Here is a 23,466-nt window from a genome sequence, read left to right as displayed (position 1 = left end):
GAAACAAATTCCTATTGCAAAAGTGCATGGCAAAAAAGAAAAATATATATGTGTATATATATATATGTGTGTGTGTGTATATATGTATATCAGTGTATTCTAGGAAGTACAAAAGGGTTCTGATTTCTTTAGATCAAGGAGATGTAAGATATAAAGGGCAATTTCAGATAATGTCATTCCCTGTATTTTCACATCCAATGGTAGAGACTAAGTTCCTTTCCTCCCTGGTGCCTCCATCTTCCAAAAGAAGGAGCAATTCTCCTTGTCATTATCTTGGGAAGCTTGGAGTCCTTTTCCCTGGGAAGTAAAAGACTAACCAAATTTCGAGGTCAGAAGCAATGCCTTAGTTTTCTGAATTAGATAGACAAGATCATAATCTTTTAAAAGTTAACCAGAAAAGATGATATTCAAACAGCCTTCCAAATCATGAAGAGCTACAGGTAAAATGTCAGTAATGGATTATGTCTGGGAGTCATTGAAGTTCTCAGTGGTTGTAGGCAAAGTTTTAAAGTTTCCAATTTTAGATGCATGAATAAAGCATAAACAAACCTTTTATATGATTAAAGCTGAGAAATATTTATTTTTTAAATGTGATATATTCTTCCAACTATTTAAGTCTATGATACTCTATTTTATTTTTCCTGGTTTAGCCAAAAAGTATATATTTAAGCTATGCCTAAATGTAGTTTGGGTTCCTACAAATTCAGCTTTAAAAAAAAGAAACTTTACAGAAAGAAAACGGATAGGGAAGAGAAGTTCTACATCAGATATGAGAGCTGGCTCAGTTGGTTAAAAAAATCCTTTTTCAAGAAAACAGTGGCATCTGTAGAATCCTTATAGTTTCTGTCTGCTGTAAAATATATTAAATTTAACTGAAACTTTCAAAGAAAAAGTTACTGGAAAAATCCAAGAGAATATACTTCTAATATCATACTTAAAATATAAATCAGAATTCTAAAATATGGATTTCTGAGTAGGGCTTTTGCATCATGTAGAAAGCATTTTGACCAAATAGCCTTATACCTTTAAGAGCAAGTCAGTTTCAGTTTCAGTTTTTTTCTTAGTAGATCTCAATATATTTAGTATTTAAAAAAGAAAACTTATAAAGATACATCCTATGATTAGTCTGTGGTTTAGAAAACATAAAAGGTGGTAGAAAAATACTAAACCAGATTACCCCCACATGAGTTACCTTTTATGAAGGTTAAATTTTAATAAATATGCTATTAGGAGAAAATATCTACATATAATGTAGATAAGCTTCAGTAGGCTACTCTCTTCAATAATCCTGATCTCAATTCTCCCTCAAATTCAGGAAAGGTAGTGATAGTCATGATTTCCCAGTGTGTGGTTGTCTAAATCTTTTAATTATTTAAAATAAAATTTAAAAGAATAAATAAAATAAAATAAAATAGCCTCTAATAAGGGGAAAAGAGAAAAAAACCACTTAAGTCTTCTATGAGCAACCAAAATGGTAGCTAAGACCTAAAATGACTAAGGGAAATGCAATATATTATAGTAGAAAAGATCACTTTTGTAACTGTGAAGAAAAAATATGTACATGTGTCAGAAAAACAAGAAATGTGACATCCTCTGCTGCTGAAAAACTTAGTGAGGCCACAGTGTTTTGGAAATCAGGAATCTGCTGTGGGTGTAAACAGCAAAATGTGCACTGGGGTCTACAGGAAGTATCCATTGAGAACACTCAGCATACATGAGAAAAAAAAATCTAACTGGGACACAGTGATCTTGAAACAAAGGCTATGAGCAAATATACCTTGTCATCTCAGTAACCTCTAAATGAATCACTATGTTACAGTATGATGTTCACATGAGGATACAAAATAAAATAATGTGGCCAAACTTCTCTTCTTTTTACTTTTCTGTACTGATGTGGAAAACTGTAACTGATGCCTTAAAAAAGATGTCCAATTAAAAAGCAATTTCAAAATTCATATCTAAACTCTAAAGCTCCTATTTTCTAATTTAGAAAGTGTATTTCCAGTCCTTGGGATAATAAGGGCAAGTAGGAAACGTTTGCAGAGCTAACCTCTCGAGCTAGAACTTGAGGCTGGTAGCATTTTGTTTTTTTAATGGAGAGCACCTCATCATTACCTAATAATTAATTACATAATTAATTATTTATAACACAGCAGTATGATTTAGCAAATGAATCCCCATATAACCCATCTCCCAAGTGGTAAATGTAATACTGCGCCCAAGATTGGAAAGAATTACAGATACTTGCCTTAGGGTGCTTCTTATCAGAATTTCACAGAACATTCCTGTTTCTGACTTTCAGGGCGAATCCTCGGAACTTTAATTTTGACAATGTGGGAAATGCTATGCTGGCATTGTTTGAAGTTCTCTCCTTGAAAGGCTGGGTAGAAGTAAGGGATGTTATTATTCATCGTGTGGGGCCGGTAAGCAAGCATATGGAATCCTTTGAACACAATCCTTTCAACAGCTGCTTTTACTTGCTTTGATGAATAACCATATTTTTCATTTATACAGATGCATGGAATCTACATTCATGTTTTTGTATTCCTGGGTTGCATGATTGGACTGACCCTTTTTGTTGGAGTAGTTATTGCTAATTTCAATGAAAACAAGGTAAGAATTCTCAGGTTGAGTACCACAGAGTTTATTCTTTTCTAGCCACTCACTTTAAGCTCTTTTTTGCACACACAGCATGATGTCCCATTAAATTGTAATGTGACCAGTGTAAATAATCTCTGTAACTATTTCACAAGCTACCTCATTGCTGCCTTTCAGGCTCATTATTTAAGAGTACAATTCTCTTGCTAAATTTCCTCATTTTCTGACACTGTCATTCATTCATGACAACTGAAAGGCACATCTCCTATTGTTCAAATTGAAGGGCTGTGCAACAAGTTATTAAAATTCAATAGCAGAAGCTGATGCAGTGATTGCAGGTAATGTTACTCTAATGAAAAATGTAAATTGGATGCTTCTTTGTAACTCAGTAGGTTAACTCAGCATTTTGATGAGGTGGGGAGGGGGGTGTGGTAGAAATATTAAAATCCTAATCATAGGTTAAAAAGAATATTTTCTAATTTCATGTAAATACTTTGCATGCTATATACACTCAGAAAGCTGCTGAATGCATAACAGCTCAAATGATCAGTACAAGAGCTCACAAATGGGAAAAAGAACAAGTGGAGTTTCCTTCCAAACACACATGAGTTTAAGTGGCACAGTCTATGCCATTATCCTGGATATGGCTGACATGCCCTCTGTCGTGTAAGGGTCAGTCTTCTAAAATCATAATAATTGAAACCCATACAGTTTCTGAGCACTTCCTATTCACTAAGGTTTTGATACGCTACTCTTAAGTCTCACAATTTTGAAATGCACTGTTGAAGAAAAAACAACTTAGAGATGTAAAATAAGGAATAGGAAATGGGGCCAGAATTCAGAAGTGTTGCCTATAACTCCAAGAATCTGTGATTCTTTCAAGGATATGAAAATGTCTACTGTCATCCTGCACTGAATTAAAGCTAGATGTGGCTGTATAGCTTCATGCTGCGCCATGTTATTCATAGCTAGGACTGATTCACATCACATCAGAGATCTTTGGTTTGTGTAGCTATGTGTGGGACTGTATCATTCACAATTCCCCAGGCTCCACGTATGTGATGCCAGTTACTCAGTCAATTGGCGCCTTTGATGTGTGCCAAATGAGGATGTCATTTTGTTCTGACTTTCAAAGAGTGAGACTTAAAAATCCCCCTTTTGGGTCCCAACACTGCTATAACCCACAGAAACATGGAATTTTAGAGTAAGAAAGGATAGAGATCATTCACCCAGCCCCCCTATTTAATACATTCATAAATGAGTTTCTTTAAGCCCTACAGTGCTTCAATTTAATACCAAGCAGAAAGAAGATGGGTCCTTTAGATGCCTTTGAGCCTTGATATGGAGCAGACACTGGGAATTCTGGAATAAGAGCAGAAGCTAATCAGTCAATTAACACCATACAAGGCCCTTTGAGCACACACCTGATTTGAGAATTAGGTCTTATGGCAGCTCACAATTCAGCAGCATAAATGAAACAACATAAAAAGTTGAATAACGGAGACAATGTAGTTCTTGACCTCAGAGTGTCTGAAGCAAGTGGAGGTCTACTTCCAACACTGGTTGTATTTCTGTTCTGAAGTAGAAAAGGAGCATCTTTGCCTAAGAAAAAGGAGCATGTGTGGAAGCTCAAATGAGTGCTTAGAAAAAGAGGAAAAGGAAAAGAAATCATATTACCAGACATTACAAACTTGATTAGCCAATAGGACATATACATTTCTAATTTATGTGAACTTTATAAAAAAGGCTTTCATTTTCCTGCAAGTTTTTTTGATGGTAGCACTTGAGCTGCTATGTAACATTTATCATTTATTATCCTATCATTCAACAGATTTCTTTAAACACTTACTAGGTGCCAGACACTGCTCTTGACTCTGAGAGCATAACAAGCTGAACACATAAAGATTTCTGTCCTCATGGAGCCCACATTCTAATGATCATACCCGAAAGTATATAAATAGATTTTCAAATGTATAGGCAATAGAGAGATATAAGTGATAGAGAGATAGAGGGAAATAAGGTAAGCTTTGGGAGCAAAGTTTTCACAATTCAGAATCATGTAATATTATATCTTCCCTAGAAAATGGAATCCTGTTCAAAAAGTTCAAAGTCTATGCCAGTAATATACACACACACACACACACACACGTATATGTATATGTATATGTGTATGTATATGTATATATATACACACACAGATATATATATATAGTAATACATATATTTCCCTAGTACAAGATAATAATTGATTAATACACTTAATTTTTTTAAAGATTTTATTTATTTATTTTTAGAGAGGGAAGGGAGGGAGAGAGAGAGAGAAACATCAATGTGCGGTTGCTGGGGGTCATGGCCTGCAATCCAGGCATGTACCCTGACTGGGAATCGAGCTTGCAACACTTTGGCTCGCAGCCCGCACTCAATCTACTGAGCTATGCCAGCCAGGCCTAATACACTTAATTTAACAACAATCAACCTTTGGAGTTTTCATACAATGATCAATGATATCACCATGCTTGTTACTCTTTTGGATTATTTCAGAGTTCAGCTCCAAAATAACTTGCTTTGTATAAGAATGGAATAATATGAGTGTTATTCCTGTCATAGCATCCAGAGAACAAATTATTTGTAGTTAATGAGACAAGTGGTTTAGCAATATTGATATCAGAAAAATTAATTTAAAACAAATATTAGGAGTAAACAGTGTAATTAAATAATTGTAAAAGAAATGAATCCTCAGAAAAATATAGAACTCCTGAACCTTAAAATATATGAAACAAAAATTACTCAAATTACTTTAGAAAGCTAGAAAAAATCCATAATTATGGTGAAATATATTAACATATTTCTCTAGTAGACTCACAGATCAGGCAGAAAAAAGAAATAATATATGAAATTTGACACCATAAAATATTTGATCTACTGGACACAAAAAGAACACTGACTCTTACAATTTTCAAGTATAAAATGTATCCTCTACAAAGTCATAAAATAATAATTATCAAAAAATTGATAAGGTATAGAACAAGTTCTATACCATAGCAAAAAAGATAGCAGAAAGGTACCTCAGAAACTGCAAATATTAAGACAACATTCTAAATAATTTATGAGTTACAGAAGAAATCAGAATAAAAAAATCACAAAATATGTACATAAATCATGTATTAAAAATCATATATGAAAACACAAGATATAGATAAATCAGTAGAGGGAAATTTGGAGCTTAATGTATATACATTAGAGCACAGGTGGCAAACACAAGGCCTATGGGCCAAATCCGGCCCTCCACCTTGTTATATCCAACCCAGCACCTTGTTTCTACGTGGCGGCAGTGCCAAGCTCCTTGTCCCTAGTTAAGGAGTAGTTACATTTATACAGTTCTAAAATTACATTTGGCCTTTTGAAGCCAACTGCGAGGCTGATGTGGCCTCCAGTGAAAATGAGATTGACATCCCCATGTTAGAGGATAATTAAAGATTAATTATTAATATGTCAAATATCAAAATCAACAAACTATAATAAAAATAATGGTAAAATTAAAGAAAGTAGGTGGGAGTAATAAAATATAAAAAACTAACAATAGAAAAGTTCAAGGATGACAAAAGTGTGTTCTTTTAAAAATTAAATTGATAACCTTTTTCCAAGGTTGAGCATCAACAAAAAATGTAGAAAAGGAAAGAAAACAAGCAAGTAAAGTAAGTAACAAGTAAGTAAAACTGTGCCAGTATTGTTACAGGAATAGAAAACTAGAGCTACAGAACAGAACAGAAAGCCCAGGAATTACCCATGTATATAAAAACAGAATTAGCACAACAAATCAGTGGAGATGAGACCATCAATAAGTGATTTTCAGTTAATTGTCTAGGTTTAAAAAATAAACTTATTTCTAGAATCCCACAAGCTACTCAAAAATGAATTCCAGATGAATACAAGACCTAACAATGTAAAATGTAGCAAAATTATAAACCATTTTTAGCCATGTAAAATTGAGTTTTTTATCCTGGAGTACTTGTGGATTTCTTGACATTACCCAAAAAGTGGCATCCATAAAGGAAAAAGTTTATAACTTAGATTACATTAAAATGAGAAGTTGCTAAATGATAAATGACACATTTTATCTGAATGATAAAAGCAAAACTTTAAAAAAAACCACCAAGCTAAGACTAAGAAAACATTTACAACTCAGATAACTGATAAAATAATAGTATCCAGAATGGTGATGGAAGGAGATTTGACTTGGAGTAGTGAACACACAATACAGCGTACAGATGATGTGTTGTGGAACTGTGCACCTGAAAACTGCATAATTTTGTTAACCAGTGTCACCCCAGTAAATTCAGTTTAAAAAGTGTCCATAATATATTAATAATTTCTACAAAACATCAAAAAGTAAATATTCAAATACAAAAATGAGCAACGAATGAGAACAGGCAATTCACAAAGGAAGATACAGGAATCACCACTTATACATACAAAAATGCTTCATCTCATTAATATTATAACTAAATTAGATACATTTCACACACATTAAAAGGCCAAATTAAAATGTCTGATAATTTCCAGTATTAATAAGAATATAAGGAAATGGAAACTCTTGGAGGTTGCTAGTGGCAAATTTTCTTGCTTATCCTCTTTGGACAGTAACTTGGTAATATACAGAAAGTGTAAAAATGCATAAATTCTGAGGCCCCAGCAATTCTTCTCCTAAAGACATACCATAGAGAAATGCTCGTAGGTGTTTATGGTGACACAGAAAATGTGTATCTACTGCAACACTGTTTATAGTCCATAAACCTAAAATGAGTAACATCTGATATATTTGTACTGTGGGATACTCTATGAGTTAAAATAAAACCAGTTAGATCTAGTATCTAGTTGTACTAAACACAGTGTTCAATGAAGATAAAAAACAAACCACAAATAAGTACTTATTAGATAACATTTATATAATTTTAAAAAATTTAAAACAAATACATTTTTAGGCATTGAGACTTATATAATCAGCAAAAGTTTGAAAACATAATGAGGATGATACACCCCTGAAGGAGTGTCCTGAGCTCTGAAGGAAGAAAGGAAGAATGGTGTGTTTGTTTGTTTTTTACCAAGTTTCTTGAATTATACTTCTGCTTTTTAAATATATTGTAATAAAATATATTTACATGCATTTTAATGAAGTACCTATTATATAATAAAGAGTATCTGATTTTATTCAGCCAGTTTTCACAGCTACTAATTTCTTAGAGATACAATTTCTGTGTCTTTCTACCATTTAAAAACAATTTTGCAATTGCACATAATCAGAATCAGTTTGAAAAACATGTTTAAAAACAAAATATACTTACCCAGAAGCAGCAGCACTGAGAAGCTATAATTTTGCTCAAGCATTTTCTGCTATGAAATAAAAGCAAACTAATCACTATTAATGTGAAGATCCCTTTTTGAAAATTTAATCATGTAGAAAACCTTTAGATTTCCCCAAACCTGGGGAACATTCAAAGATGCCAATTGAAGGCTGCTGAATCTGTTGTGAATCCCGTGGCCATCCTTTTTGGAAGTCATCTCAAAAACAAGTTTGAGAATTCTGACCCTGTTTATCAAACTACAGTATTTGAAGAATATCTTTATTTTAACCCCTAAATTAGTCTGTTTGTATCACCACCCTGCGTGCAATGTCCTTGGTGTGGGGTACATAACAAAAGGCCTTTTTCTGCTTTCCTTTGTTTATTAAGGGGACGGCTCTTCTGACTGTAGATCAGAGAAGATGGGAAGATCTGAAGAGCCGACTGAAGATAGCACAGCCTCTTCATCTCCCACCTCGCCCGGGTATCAAAGATGTTCTGATTTTATTCATGTTGGGCATTAGTGTTCATGACTCCCCAGGAGTCTAAGATTTCAATTAAAATAATAATCGTAAGGTCACTAGGTGGTTGTGCATAAGTTAATATAGAAAGAGGCTCCAAACTACAGATCTCACCATAGGCTATTAAAATCAACCACCCAAAGGTTGTGCTTCAGTGCTCTCAGGATAAGCCTTAATGGAAAAGTGAATTTTTAAATAAAATATTTGTGCTTGCCTTTTCAAGATATGAGTGAAGTGTATTAAACTGAAAGAAATTGAATGATGCGGTTCTCCTTTCAATACAGACAGTGCCATGCACCATCATTTTAAATATTCAGAGCCAGCCATTCCTGCAAAACATACAATAGATTGAGCTGTGGGGATGGGGAAATGTAATGGGTTTTTATGATGAGCATTAAAGAAAATGAAACACAAGAAAGTTAATGTGACCTAGGTCTAAAATGTCCTCGCTTAAACTTAAACTTTTCTTATCCAGATAATGATGGTTTCAGAGCCAAGATGTATGACATAACCCAGCATCCATTTTTTAAGAGGACAATTGCATTACTTGTCCTGGCCCAGTCGGTGCTGCTGTCTGTCAAGGTACTTTGTTTCACCCTAAGACTCTGGGAATGAATTTCTTATTCATCAGTGCATCCTAGAATATTGCAAGTGGTCATATTTACTACAATCTGTGCTCTTTATATTAAAAATTTAAATTCACAGTTGTGTTCAAATGGGAGAAATAAGGGGAACTTTTTTGTGCCTGATGGATATGGGCAAAGACATGTGTGCTGTTTCCTTTCCAGTGGGATGTTGAGGACCCAGTGACTGTTCCTTTGGCAACAATGTCAGTGGTTTTCACCTTCATCTTTGTTCTAGAGGTACCTAAATGAGTCTGTGGGGCAGTGGGGATGGTGCTCATTTTAGAGTAAGTGTCCTCCTTTGATGGCATATTTCAGCTCTGTGTCCCATTGCTGCTGAAGTCATTTTATTTGGAGGGGGGTTGCATGCTCTTAGGGTATTTCCTTTTGAGGCTCTTCTGCTTAACTTGAACAAAGACTTCATTTTATATTTCAGATTTTTCTAACCACAGGAATTGCAAACTGTAGTTAATTGCTATAATGAAATGATGGCCTGTCTAGTTATCTGATTTCAAATATTTGGGGGGAAATGCACAAACCACTGTAATTCAAGGACACAAATTGCAATGTGGTGGCAAAGGGAGTGGTCCAGACAAGATTATTTTAATGTATGGTTCATGACATATCACTTTCCAGCATATTCTTATCATTATTTCACTCTGTAGTGGTCAATTTTTCCCAAAATCTACTATCTTTTACTTGAGGAAGAAAAATGCCTTGTTATCAAACTGACCATAAAACAAAGACAAAACAGAGTGGAGAATATAGATGTTACCTACTCAGCCATTTTATACATGTGATAAATTCTTTTCTTGGGTTGCTATATCCTTTAAAATATTAATGTGACTCAAGTTGATACATTTGAATATGTTCTAAACCCTCAGTCTTGACTTACTCTCTTCATTGTTTTCCCTCAGGTCACAATGAAGATAATAGCCATGTCACCTGCTGGTTTTTGGCAAAGTAGAAGAAATCGCTATGATCTGCTGGTGACCTCACTTGGTGTTGTCTGGGTGGTACTTCACTTTGCCCTTCTGGTATGTGCATAATTATTTATTTTAGTTGATACCATAATTTAATTTAAGGTAACCCTGTTTTCAGTCTCATTTCATTCCATGTCAGCCAATTTACAGAGGTCAGATTAATCTTCTTAAAATCCAGCCTTGACTGAGATGGGCCTTCACACATGCTAGTACATACACACAGAGTTGTACATGTCTACACACTCATACTCTTCACACAGACAAAACCTGGCCTCTCAAAGTTCTAGAGTATTCAAATGGGTGCCTTAAAGCTCTTCCGGCTTAGCCCTCATTTTGCCAAAGGATAAAAATGAGAGAGGGCAAAAACAAATTAAGAAACCTGTCTAAATTCACATGTAAGCTAGTATCAGAAGACTCAAACCCTGTTTTCTGAGTTGAAGTGTAGCATCTGTGCCACTGCATGATAATCAGTATTTCACAGTGTGATTCTCAGGTGCTTTCCTGCTTTTTTTTTCTACTAGATCCCCAGCTACCATTTCTCTAAAGCACATCTTTCCCCATCTCTATACCTGAGTTCTCATTGCTTGGTCTAAATGCCTTCAGCCTCCATTCAATCCAAGGTCAAGCTCAAAATATACAGCAATGAGTGTCTTTGATCATGACCTTGAGACCTGTTGTCCAATAGAAGTAAAATATGGCCACAGATATAATTTTAAATTTTCTAGAAGCCACATTTAAAATATAAAAAAGTAACAAATTTTAATTTAATAATATATTTTACACCCGCCATACCCAAACACAGGGTGAGGCAAAAGTATGTTACACTTGTTTGTGTGAAAAATATTACAATAGTTAAAAAATTAATAATACAATAATAAATTCCATGTTTTGTGTACTCACAGCTATAAACTTACTTTTGTGCCACCATGGATTATTATTTCAATATGCCAGCTATGAGGGAGAGATGTTACATGCTTTTTTATGCAAAATATTCTATTGAATATGTATTTTACATTAAAAACATGTCTTGATTTAGATTCACTACATTTTTTCTTTTTTATTAAATTAATTTTTTTATTTTAATCATTGTTCATATACAGTTTTCTCCTTTTTACTCCCAATCCAGTCCCCCCTTCCACCCTCCCCGCTTCCCTCCCATTACCACCCTCCCCTTAGCTTATGACCATGTGTCCTTTAAGTTTGTTCCTGTGAACCCTTCCCACTGTCCCCTTAAATTCCCTCTTCTCTCCCCTCTGGTCACCATCAGCCTGTCCTCTATTTCAGTGACTTTGGTTATATTTTGCTTGTTTCTTTGTTTTGTTATTTAGGTTCCTGTTAAAGGTGAGATCATATGGTATTTGTCTTTCACCACCTGGCTTATTTTGCTTAGCATAATGCTTTCCAGCTCCATCCATGCTGTCCCAAAGGGTAGGAGCTCCTTCTTTCTTTCTGCTGCATAGAATTCCATTGGGTAAATGTACCATAGTTTTTTGATCCATTCATTTCCTGATGGGCACTTAATGCTGCTTCCAACACTTCATTATTGTAAATTGTGCTGCGATGAACATTGGGGTGCATAGTTTCTTTTGGATTGGTGTTTCGGGGTTCTTAGGGTGTAATCCCAGCAGTGGAATTATTGGGTCAAAAGGCAGATCCATATTTAGTTTTCTTAGAAAATTCCATACTGTTTTCCATAGTGGTTGTGCCAGTCTGCAATCCCACCAACAGGGCACTAGGGTTCCCAGCTCTTTATTCTACCAGCTCTCCAACACTAGTTGTTTGTTGCTTTGTTTATGATGGCCATTCTGACCAGTGTGAAGTGCTATCTCATTGTGGTTTTAATTTGCATCTCTCTGATAGCTAGTGATACTGAGCATCTTTTCATGTATCTCTGAATCCTCTGTATGTCCTCCTTGGAAAAATGGCTGTTCAAGTTCTTTGCCAATTTTTTAATTGGGTTGCTTGTCTTCTTAGAGTGGAGTCATGTAAGTTCTTTATATATTTTGGAGATTAAACCCTTGTCTGAGATACCATTGGTAAATATGTTTTCCCATACAGTTGGTTCTCTTTTTATTTTGATACTGTTTTCTTTAGCTGTGCAGAAGCTTTTTATTTTGATGAAGTCCCATTTGTTTATTCTTTCCTTTATGTCCCTTGCTCTAGGGGATATATCAGTAAAAATGTTGCTGCATGGAATATCTGAGATTTTTCTTCCTATGTTCTCCTCTAGGACTTTAATGGTGTCATGGCTTATATTTAAATCTTTTTTCCACCTTGAATTTATTTTGGTGTAAGTTGGTGACTGAGTTTCATTTTTTTCCATGTAGCTGTCCAGCTCCCCCAACACCATTTGTTGAAGAAGCTATTTTTACTCCATTTTATGTTGTTGCCCCCTTTGTCAAATATTAATTGACTATAAAGACTTGGGTTTATTTCTGGGCTCTCTAATCTGTTCCATTGGTCCATGTGCCCATTTTTATGCCAGTACTAGGCTGTTTTGATTACTGTGGCCTTATAATAGAGTTTGGTATAAGGTATTGTGATCCCTCCTACTTTGCTCTTCTTTCTCAAAATTGCACCAGCTATTCAGGGTCATTTATGGTTCCATATAAATTTTTGAAGTGTTTGTTCTATGTCTGTCGAATATGCCATTGGTACTTTAATATGTATTGCATTGAATCTGTAAATTGCATTGAGTAGTATGGACATTTTGATGATGTTAATTCTTCTGATCCATGAACACCACATCCATGGTATATGTTTCCATTTGATTGTGTTTTCCTTAAGTCTTTCTTCAGTGTTGTGTACTTTTCTGAGTACAGGTCTTTTACCTTCTTAGTTAGGTTTATTCCTAGGTATTTTATTTTTCTTTTTGCTATATCAAATGGGATTTTTTTTCTTGATTTCTTTTTCTGATGTTTCATTGTTGGTATACCAAAATGCCTTTGATTTCTGGATATTGACTTTGTATCCCACTGTTTTGACAAATTCATTTATTAGGTTGAGCAGTTTTTTGGCTGAGTCTATAGGATTTTCTATGTACAGTATCATGTCATCTACAAACAGTGACAGTTTTGTTTCCTCCTTTCTGATTTGGATGCCTTTTATTATCTTTTCTTGTCTGGTCACTGTGGCTAAAACTTCCAATACTATGTTGAATAGGAGTGGTGAAAGTGGACATCCTTGTCTTGTTCCTGATCTTAGTGGCAAACCTCTAAGTTTTTGCCCATTGAGTATGATGTTAGCTGTAGGTCTCTCATATATGCCCTTTATTATGTTGAGGAATGCTCCCTCTATTCTCACATTGCTGAGTGTTTTTATTATAAATGGTTGCTGTACCTTATCAAATGCTTTTTCCATATCTATTGATGTGATTATGTGATTTTTGTCTTTGCTTTTGTTTATGTGATGTATTACATTTACTGATTTACGAATATTGTACCATACTTTCATCCCTGAGATGAATCCCACTTAGTCATGGTGTATGATCTTTTCAATGTATTGCTGGATGCGGTTTGCCAGTATTTTGTTGAGGATTTTAGCGTCAATGTTCATCAGTGATATTGGCCTGAAGTTTTCCTTCTTTGTTGTGTCTTTATCTGGTTTTGGGATTAGGATGATGCTGGCTAAATAAAAAGAGTTTGGGAGTCTTCCATCATTTTGGATGTTTTTGAATAGTCTGTGAAGGATGGGGGTTAGCTCTTCCTTAAACGCTTTGTTGAATTCTCCTATGAAACCATCTGGTCCAGGGCTTTTGTGTGTTGGGAGTTTTTTGATTACTGCTTCAATTTCTTTTGTTGTTATTGGTCTGTTCAGGCTTTCTGCTTCTTCTTCATTGAGTTATAGATTATATTTTTTTCTAGATTATATTTTTCTAAAAATCTGTCCATTTCACCTAGGTTTCAAATTTCTTGGCATACAGTTCTTCATAGTAATTTCTTAGAATCCTTTGTATTTCTGTGGTATCAGTTGTAATCTCTCCTTTTTTGAGTTTTGATTGTGTTTATTTGGATCCTCTTTCTTTCTTGATGAATCTGCTTAAATCAGCTTGTCAATTTTGTTTATCTTTTCAAAGAACCAGCTCCTGAATTCATTGATCCTTAGAATTGTGCTCTTAGTCTCTATGTCATTTAATTCTGCTTTGATCTTGGTTATGTCTTCCTTCTACTTGATCTGGGGTGTCTTTGTTGTTGTTCTTGTAGGTGTAGGGTTAGGATGTTTGTTCCAGATGTTTCTATCATTTTTAGGTAGGCCTGTATTGCTATGAACTTCCCTCTCAGGACTGCCTTTGCTTTGTCCCATAAGTTTTGTGTTGTTGTGAGTTAATTTTCATTTGTTTCCAGAAACTTTTTGATTTCTTCCCTAATTTCATTCTTGACCCATTCATTGTTTAATAGCATGCTATTCAATCTCCATGATTTTGAGTGTTTTTTTTTTTCCCCTTGGGGTTGGTTTCTATGTCCAGTCTCTTATGGTCAGAGAAAATGCTTGGTATGATTTCAATTTTCTTGAATTTGTTGAGGCTTGTTTTTTGTCCTATTGTGTGGTCTATCTTTGAAAATATTCCATGTGCATTTGAAAAGAATGTGTATTTAGCATTTTTAGGCTGAAGGGCTCTATATATATATATCAGTTAAGTCCATATGATCTAGGGCATTTTTCAATGCCACACTATCTTTGTTGATATTTTGTTTGGAAGATCTGTCCATTTTTGACAGTGGAATGTTGAAATCCCTTATTATAATTGTGTTGTTGTCCATATCTTTGTTGAAGTCCTCCAAGATTTTCTTTTTGTATTTGGGTGCTCCTATGTGGGGTTGCACATATATTTACAACATTTATGTCTACTTGATGGATTCTTTCCTTGAATAGTATATGAAGTGACCTTCTGGGTCTCTCCTTATGGCCTGGTTTTTTAAGTCTATTTTGGCTGATATGAGTAGTGCTACCCCAGCTTTTTTCCCTGTACATTTGCTTGGAAAATTTGTTTTCAACCCTTCACTTTCAGATTGCGTAGGTCTTTTGTCCTGACGTGGGTCTCTTGTAGTCAGCATATGGGTGGGTCATGCTCTCTTATCCATTCAGCTATTTTGTGTTTCTTGATTGGAGCATTTAATCCATTTATGTTTTAGGTTATTATTGATAGGTACTTATTCATTGCCATTTTCATACCTGTGTTCCCCTCTCTCTCTCTCTCTTTTCCTTCCTTTCCTTAAAGCAGTACATTTAGCAACTCTTGCAGAGCTGGTTTGCTGGAGGTATATATTTTTTAGACTTCTTTTGTCTGGGAAGCTCCTTATTTCTCCTTCTATCTTGATTGAGACCCTTACTGGGTAAAGTTGCCTTGGTTGCAGGCCTCTGGTTCTCATTATTTGGAATATTTCTTGCCATTCTCTTCTGCCTTGGAAGCTTTCCATTGAGAAGTCACCTGCTTATCTTATCGGGGCTCCCTTGCATGTTACTTCTTGTTTCTCCCTTGCTGCCTTTAACATTCTCTCTTTGTCTTGCAATTTTGCCATTTTAATAATGATGTGTCTTGAAGTGGGCCTCTTTGGGTTCCTCTTGTTGGGACTCTCTGTGTTTCCTGGATTTGTATGACTTTTTCTCTCATCAAATTAGGGAAGTTTTCCATCATTATTTTTTCAAATAGGTTTTCTATCCCTTGCTCTTCTTCTCCTTCTGGTATCCCTATTATATGGATATTATTACATTTTATATTGTCTTGCATTTCCCTTAATCCTTCTTCATTCTTTCTGAGCCTCTTTTCCTTTTCTTGTTCTTTCTTGATGTTTTTTTCTACTTTGTCCTCCAGCTCACTGATCCAATCTTCTGCTTCATCAGTCCTGCTTTTGATTTCTTCTGTATTCTTCAGTTCAGAAATTGTATTCTTTATTTCCTCTTGGCCCTTGTTGATAGTTTCTATTTCCTTTCATGTTGATATAGTTTGCAGTGAGTTCATTGCAGTTTCTCTGTAGTTTCTGGTAATTCACTCTGAGCTCATTGAGCTTCCTGATAACCATTGTTTTGAACTCAATATCTGATAGTTGAGTTTCCTCTATTTCATTTAGCATTCTTTCTGAGGCTTTCTCCTTTCTTTTCATTTGGGGATTGTTTCTTTGTCTTCCCATTGTTTGTGAGACTCTTCTTGTTAGCCTCAGCTTCTTAAATTGATCTGTTCTGAGTTTAAAAATATGGAATGCAAAATGAATTTGCATGTCATCCTTGCATAGGGACCATACAGATCTTCTCTGTATTGTTCCAATTTTAGTATATGTGCTGTGGAAGAGAGCACTAGACTCACTACATTTCAAGTGCTCAATAATATCATGTGGCTAGTGGTTACCATGTTAGATAATGCTAGGCCTTAGTGTAGTGTTATACCATTTTTCAGCCTTATTAAGTTATTTGTCATCAATGATTCTCTGTTTTCTACTCTGAACTGAGAATATAATTTCATAATCCACATGTTCTATATGAGCATTATGAAAATCAAGAATGTGAAGTTTTTCTAACTGTAAAGATTATACCAACTGCCCTGGCTGGCATAACTCAGTGGATTGAGTGCGGGCTGGGAACCAAAGTATCCCAGGTTCAATTCCCAGCCAGGGTACATTCCTGGGTTGCAGGCCATAACCCTTAGCAACTGCACATTGATGTTTCTCTCTCTCTCTCTTTCTTTCTCCTCCCTCCCTCCCTTCCCTCTCTAAAAATAAATAAATATAAATCTTTAAAAAATTATACCAACCTATAACACGTTATTATAAATATCTTCTTTTTTGTTAGTCTTTCTTGATCCTATCCAAAAGCAATAATATCAGTTTCTCCCTGCTTTCTTCTATTCATTCTCTCATCCTCTGGAAAAGATTCATGGTGCACAGAACCTATTTACACATCCCAAAGGCCTTGCTTTAGTATGAAATTGCTGTGCTCAGGGAGCTTTGTGTTTTATTTTCTAAGGCAATTGACACCTTCAGTGCCATGAGCTATGCCAAGCCCAGGTGGGCCCTCAGTCACCATGATTCATTTCCTCAAACAATAAATGTTTTTTGAGCATGATTGGCATGTAAGCCACTCTGCTAGGAATTGAGAAGAATGTAATGAGTAAAACAAAGACAGCCACTTCTTTTGTGAACTGCACACCCTGGAAAGTTAGGCAGACATTCATTAAATACTCCCAAGTCACTGTTGGGTGTTAATCACTTCTGGAATTTAAAGCAAGAAGGTATGTGTAGTAGGTTTGGAGCTAACATAAAGAGGAGGAGCAGCAAGGCCCATGATTTTATGTTTCTCTAAATTGCAATTCAAAGGTACTCAGTCCACAGAGAAAAGTGAAGTAAGCCTCCTAGTTTTAAATGTTGCCAGAGAGGATATCTCATACCAAAAAGATCAACTTGCCTTTTCTGCCCCACTGCTTTTGTTCTTCTCCAGGAACCTCTGGCTTGGAAGCATGCATCTTCTCCTCCACTCTGTTTTGCAATGGACCAGAAGATGTAGTCCTTGTTCCCCTTCAGAGATGATTCTGTACAGACATTCATTTCCCTGCACCTCACTGAAGATCTCACCAGACCTACTTCCCAAGTGTCCATCTTATGACTGTTGTCATTGGCCTAGGCAAGAGTTCTCAAGAAAAATCACATTGTGATACCAGCTTAATGACACATTTATTATTACAGTTACAATCAGTGGGATCTTTGTTTCTCAGATTAAGCTTTCTTAGTCATAAAGCATACCAAGTCTTCTCTTGCTTTTTATCATATATTGAATGTGTTTCTAACAGGGAAAACATCTCTGAAATCATCTTAGACTAACAGACATATAGTCAGCTGGTCTCCAGAGGTTTCTATAGACCTTCAGAGTGAAGAAATCTGACTACCAGCAATTCTTTACAACACCTGAGCTCCCTCTGCCAGGATTCCTTTACATCCCATCTCACTTGACTCCCTATGTGCATTGTTATCCTAGGTTGTTCTTGCTCCTCAAAAAAGTTAGTCACTATTTTATGTAAAAGTAAGTTTTTTAATAATTTCATGTATTTATTTTTAGAGAGAGGGGAAGGAAGGGAGAAAGAGATGGAAAGAAATATCAATGTGTGGTGTCCTCTTGCATATCCCCTACTGGGGACCCAGCCCACAACTGAGGCATGTTCCCCAACTGGGAATTGAACCAGCGACCCTTTGCTTTGCATTCCAGCACTCAATCCACTGAGCTGCACTAGCAAGGGTGTAAAAATAAGTTTTAAAATATAGAATTCATCTGAGCAAAAGAGAGACTAAAGTTTAATTTAAGATTTGATTTTATAGCTAATATTTATTCATGAGTTTTGGCAGTGACCTTTTCAGCACCTTTTTGAGATAAATTTATTATAGGATTTTTCACATTTTATAAAACTAATTATTCAGTAGATTTCACAGAAGACTCAAAATGAACAGTGGAACTGTAACAAGATCTTTTGTGCAAATTATGAGAGTCTCTCTTCTCTTTAAATTTCAGAATGCATATACCTACATGATGGGCGCATGCGTGATTGTCTTTAGGTTTTTCTCCATCTGTGGAAAGCATGTAAGTACATTGTGAAAAACAGCACCAAAGGCAGTATAAATAGCGCAGATAGGAGCAATGACTAACTTTAGCTGACTTCTGGTCTTCAGTATTGTAGTTAACAAATTGCTGGACACCGTAAGTCCAAATGATTAAATTTTAATATTAAAATGAATCATTAAACATGATAGTTTATGATTCTTTTGTAGTAAATGAATCATTAAAATGATAGTTATCTTGTTATATGTTTCCTGACATGTTGCTTTATTTATTCTTCATATTTGCTAAGTAAACTCAATCATCAACTAAATATAACATATCAGGGATGAAAGCGAAAACCAGTTGTCTTTCTTAATATTTCTTTATTTTTAGTTTTTATTTTTAATAAAGTTATTTTATTGCAGTAAAAATAATCTTTAATAAATATTTATAATTCTCTGATTCCATGTTTCTTTATATTATTTATTAATGTGCATACATATGAGTACAGTCCACACATATTTTTCATTTTGAAAGTAATTTCCTTTTTTGATACTGACATTGTCATATTCATTTCATATAGCCACATAATCAACATGCTTCATATTTGATAGTATTTAGTATTTCACCATTGTTTAGGTTTGTTTTTATGAACATCCACTTGTGGAAGAATACTGAGTCTACTTGCAACAGCCCTCAAATTTATAGCCCTTATAAATTAGAAGAGAGCAAAAAGAGAAAAAGAGAACACAAGAAGAGAGAATAGAAGACTAAAACTCTTAAGATGAATTTTTATTAATTTGGTTGAAAAGACTGAATAGTTAAAAATATAAGGAGAATTTCTGTCAAAGGTTTTGTGAATAATATTCAGATTTGATGGCTAATAGGAAGCAATTCTCAAATGATATCCTGAGGGTCACTCTTGTGCCAACCTACTTGAATGTTGTTTACTTCCCATGTTCTCCACAACTTAATGAGTTGAATATTAATATTCTTTCCCTGTCTTTCTCTCCATCTCTGTCTCCCTCTCCATTTCCATCTCCATACAGGTAACGCTGAAGATGCTCCTCCTGACAGTGGTCGTCAGCATGTATAAAAGCTTCTTTATCATCGTGGGAATGTTCTTATTACTGCTGTGTTATGCCTTTGCTGGAGTTGTTTTATTTGGTACTGTGAAATACGGAGAGAACATTAACAGGTTGGTGTGTATTTATCTTTACATTCATTTATCCAGCAAACTTTTTAGTAATGAAATCAGAATAAACATCTGAATGCTTCTTGTCTATTAGAGATGGAGGACAAGGGAGAAGCAATCAATTGGAAATTCAAACAAAATTAAAAAGGTCATTTTCTTAATTGAAAAGAGTATACATGTTTACTTTACAGACAGAAAATTCAGGAATAAAATAAAAAAAGAATCTATAAGTCCACTACCATGCAGGAATAACTACTGGTGATATCCTTGTGAATTCTAGCATTTTTTTCTATTCACACACTGCCAAAAAATGATATATTATTTTTAATAAATAATTTTGAGATGACATTGGGTTTTTTCCTTTTTTTATTTTTTAGTTAAGCATGGGAAGTTAGAACCCTCAAATGGTTATCATATAAAAAACATTTTTCAAAGATGACCTTAAATTTTGTAAAAGTGTCTCATAATGTAAAAAAGAAAAATCCTTAGAGCACAAATGATATATACATATGTGTTGTTGCAGAGATGACATTTGAAACATGGCAGCTCCATCTTTCATAGCATAATCCATGTTAAAGAAAGAATCACTGTATATTTTCATAGCTTGCTCCCTCAGTTAAGATGAATGGCAAGAAATTGGTGGCACAATGCTAGGATTGGGTTATTAAGACAGCTATACTTGAGAACAAGTATAGACAATGAACAAAAAGAGGGTGTAACCTTTCAAAATGGTTACTTAGCAACCAAATTTACTCCAAAATTCACCTGTTTGGGTGGTGACAAACCTTACTACTTTATGACAACTATATTATTCACATTCTGTCTTTTTCCTTAAATTAGGCATGCAAACTTCTCTTCAGCTGGCAAAGCTATTACTGTGCTCTTCCGAATTGTCACAGGTGAAGACTGGAACAAGATTATGCATGATTGTATGGTAAATATCTCATTATTATTAACAGTGTCTCACCTTAGAATCAGGTGAAACTCGTTGGCCATGCAACATTGGCTGTATCTTTATTCACACCAAGACTTTGTGTACAAAACACATATCCTGATCTTTAAGTCCATAAAATTGCTTCTTTTTTGCATTACAATGTATGGACATGCAAAAAGACTACCCAGTGAACTCAACTTGAACTATTGTAGTTCCATTCAATAAATATGTACTATATGGGCATTGTTCTGTCCTTTCACCTTCAATGTTTTGGTAGTCAAGTACAAACTGGAATTCTGCTTCTTTAATTCAATTTATTCAACAGGTATGCACTGAATCCCCTGGTTTGTATTGAGCATACTGGGTGCCAGGGCTTCAGTGATTCCAAAGCATCCTCAAGGAGCTCAGGTGAAGGGCTTTGAGCTACATTCTTTTTTTCTAGGCTACTTCATCATTCTTCAGATATCACTTTAAACATCAGTTCATTAAGCAATCCTTCTTTATACTAAGACTACTAGTTACATGTTTTATAGCACCTTACATTTCTCTTTTGTAGTTTGTATTACAACTATCATGAATTATTAGGTTGATTTGTTTATTTCATCTCCTTACTCTACAGACCAATGTTGTTCAAAAGAAATTTCTATAATGATGGCCATCTGCACTGTCCAATTCATTAGCCATTACCTTCATGTGGTTATTGAGCACTTGATATGTGACCAGTTAAAATAAGGAACTGAATTTTAAATTATATTATGGTTAATGAACATAAATTTAAATTTATAGTTAGTGGCTACTGTGTTGGACTGCACAGCTCTAGACTGTCAGCAACATGAAGGAGGGACAGGGTCTTTGTCTTGCTTACCAATCTGTCCCCAACACTAGGAAGAAACCTAGTGCCTAGCAGGAACTTTATATATGAGTTAATTTGGATACATAGTATATAATACTAGACATAATTAAATAAACTCAAAATACAGAATAAGCAGAATGCCATGGAAATGCAGAAGAATGAGCTAGTCTGTCCAGCTAAAAGAAACCAGAAGGTTCCCTTAGAGGTAGGTGTTGGCATGTTATTGAGTCAGGAATGTCATAACATCTCCTAATGGTGCTCTAGAAATAAGGATCACTGGCTTCTCCTTGCACAATTTGAATGTAGATTTCTGTGTATAACACAACCTCTTAAAATCTTATCCTATTACTTAAGTTAGAGAAAAAATTTAAAATGTTCTTTTGTTTGACATTCTACAGTTTTCATCACAGTGACAAATTATCATTGGGGGCTAATGGAGATGGCAGAGCATCTCTTAGAGGAAACCAGTTTATTCTCATTATGCTTCTAAAGTGGCAGTGAACTTGGGATTCTACAAGACTAAAAGCACAGTATAAATAAAAAATTATTTTTTTATTTTTGCCACAGAGAGTGTCAGTGTATGTAGCTTTTGAGAGATTATTTTGAAGTTAATTATATTTTACATGGATTAGGCATATGTTCATTAACTCAGTTAACAAAAATGTGTATTCTTTGCTGTCTCTCCCTACTCTCTCCCTCCCACTGCCCCGCAGGTCCAGCCACCCTTTTGTACTCCAGATGAATTTACATACTGGGCAACTGACTGTGGAAATTATGCTGGGGCACTTATGTATTTCTGTTCATTCTATGTCATCATTGCCTACATCATGCTAAATCTACTTGTAGGTAAGTGATGTTCATTGCATATTTTTAATCTCTTTAAGCTCAGGTACTTAGATAATTATGTATAATTTTCAAGTAATTATCCTCAGTTGCTTGGGGCAGGTGTTCCATGGCATTAATTATAAATTGTTGCCTCTCTATCCAAAAGCTAGAAAGACTTTTGAAAGGCACAGTTTTAAATGACAGTTGATTTCAATTTCAATAGTTGTCCTATTCATTATGATTATTAACCTGAAAAGAGTTTTCATAGATTGAGTTGAACAAATATGGGGGGAATACCCTTAGAGTCCCCAAATATTACATTTATGTTTTTGAAAGATACATGGTTTTCACCCAGCTGTGGGGCCACCCAGAACTGAAACTGACCTTTAAAAACCACCCTGGGACTCTCGACTACAAGAGAAAGCCACCTGGCATGAACATCTATATACACAGAATGTATGTTTATGCTCATAACCCTTGTGTTTTGGAAAGCCAGGAGCTAGAGAAATAGCTTAGTTCAAATGTAAACCTTGCCAACTTGGAAACCATACCAAAAGCACTTAAAATTTTTGTCTTAACATGTAGCTGACAAAATTCATTATTTACAATATAGGTTTTATATTTTCTAAAAAAATGACAGATTGGCATAATTGTCTAACTTCACCCTTTTTCTCTTTCTTTTAGCTATAATAGTGGAGAATTTCTCCTTGTTTTATTCCACTGAGGAGGACCAGCTTTTAAGTTACAATGATCTTCGCCACTTTCAAATCATATGGAATATGGTGGATGATAAACGAGAGGTAGGCGAGTAGATTGTCACTTCATACCCCACCCAAAAAAGACTTACTGCCACATCTCAAACATGGTATTATTGTTGGCAGTTTACATATATTGAATTTTGAATGACCATTGATGAATTGCACAAAGCTGTCATTGACCATCCAGCAGAGTATGCTATGAGGGGAGAGGGACAGAATAGCTCCCTCTCATGTCCTTTCCAACCAAGAAGGTTCTCTTCTTCAGACTTTCAGAAGGTTAAGAAAGAAAACCAAGAGAGCCCTAAAGAAACAAGTTCAAA

General features: G+C 35.0%; 1 protein-coding gene and 1 non-coding gene across 7 annotated transcripts in view; one reads left to right on the top strand and one right to left on the bottom strand.

Annotated features, from left to right (window-relative positions):
- Positions 1-23,466, top strand: part of NALCN (sodium leak channel, non-selective) — a 367,092-nt gene that overhangs the window by 320,116 nt on the left and 23,510 nt on the right. For all 6 annotated transcript variants that reach the window (XM_036011432.1, XM_028526407.2, XM_036011431.1 and 3 more), the window contains 11 exons: positions 2,303-2,423; positions 2,515-2,613; positions 8,328-8,421; positions 8,934-9,040; positions 9,247-9,321; positions 9,999-10,118; positions 18,555-18,623; positions 19,631-19,779; positions 20,617-20,710; positions 22,277-22,409; positions 23,073-23,188. In XM_036011432.1, the coding sequence (XP_035867325.1) occupies positions 2,303-2,423; positions 2,515-2,613; positions 8,328-8,421; positions 8,934-9,040; positions 9,247-9,321; positions 9,999-10,118; positions 18,555-18,623; positions 19,631-19,779; positions 20,617-20,710; positions 22,277-22,409; positions 23,073-23,188 (1,177 nt within the window). The remainder of the gene's footprint in view (positions 1-2,302; positions 2,424-2,514; positions 2,614-8,327; positions 8,422-8,933; positions 9,041-9,246; positions 9,322-9,998; positions 10,119-18,554; positions 18,624-19,630; positions 19,780-20,616; positions 20,711-22,276; positions 22,410-23,072; positions 23,189-23,466) is intronic.
- Positions 16,250-16,356, bottom strand: LOC114508985. The gene has a single exon (XR_003685562.1). It is a non-coding gene; the product is annotated as a U6 spliceosomal RNA (small nuclear RNA).

This window comes from Phyllostomus discolor, chromosome 11 (assembly GCF_004126475.2).
Source record: "Phyllostomus discolor isolate MPI-MPIP mPhyDis1 chromosome 11, mPhyDis1.pri.v3, whole genome shotgun sequence".
In the NCBI taxonomy this organism is placed as follows: domain Eukaryota; kingdom Metazoa; phylum Chordata; class Mammalia; order Chiroptera; family Phyllostomidae; genus Phyllostomus; species Phyllostomus discolor.
The sequence above is the reverse complement of the archived record's forward strand: the minus strand, read 5'-3'. Positions and strand labels throughout refer to the sequence as shown.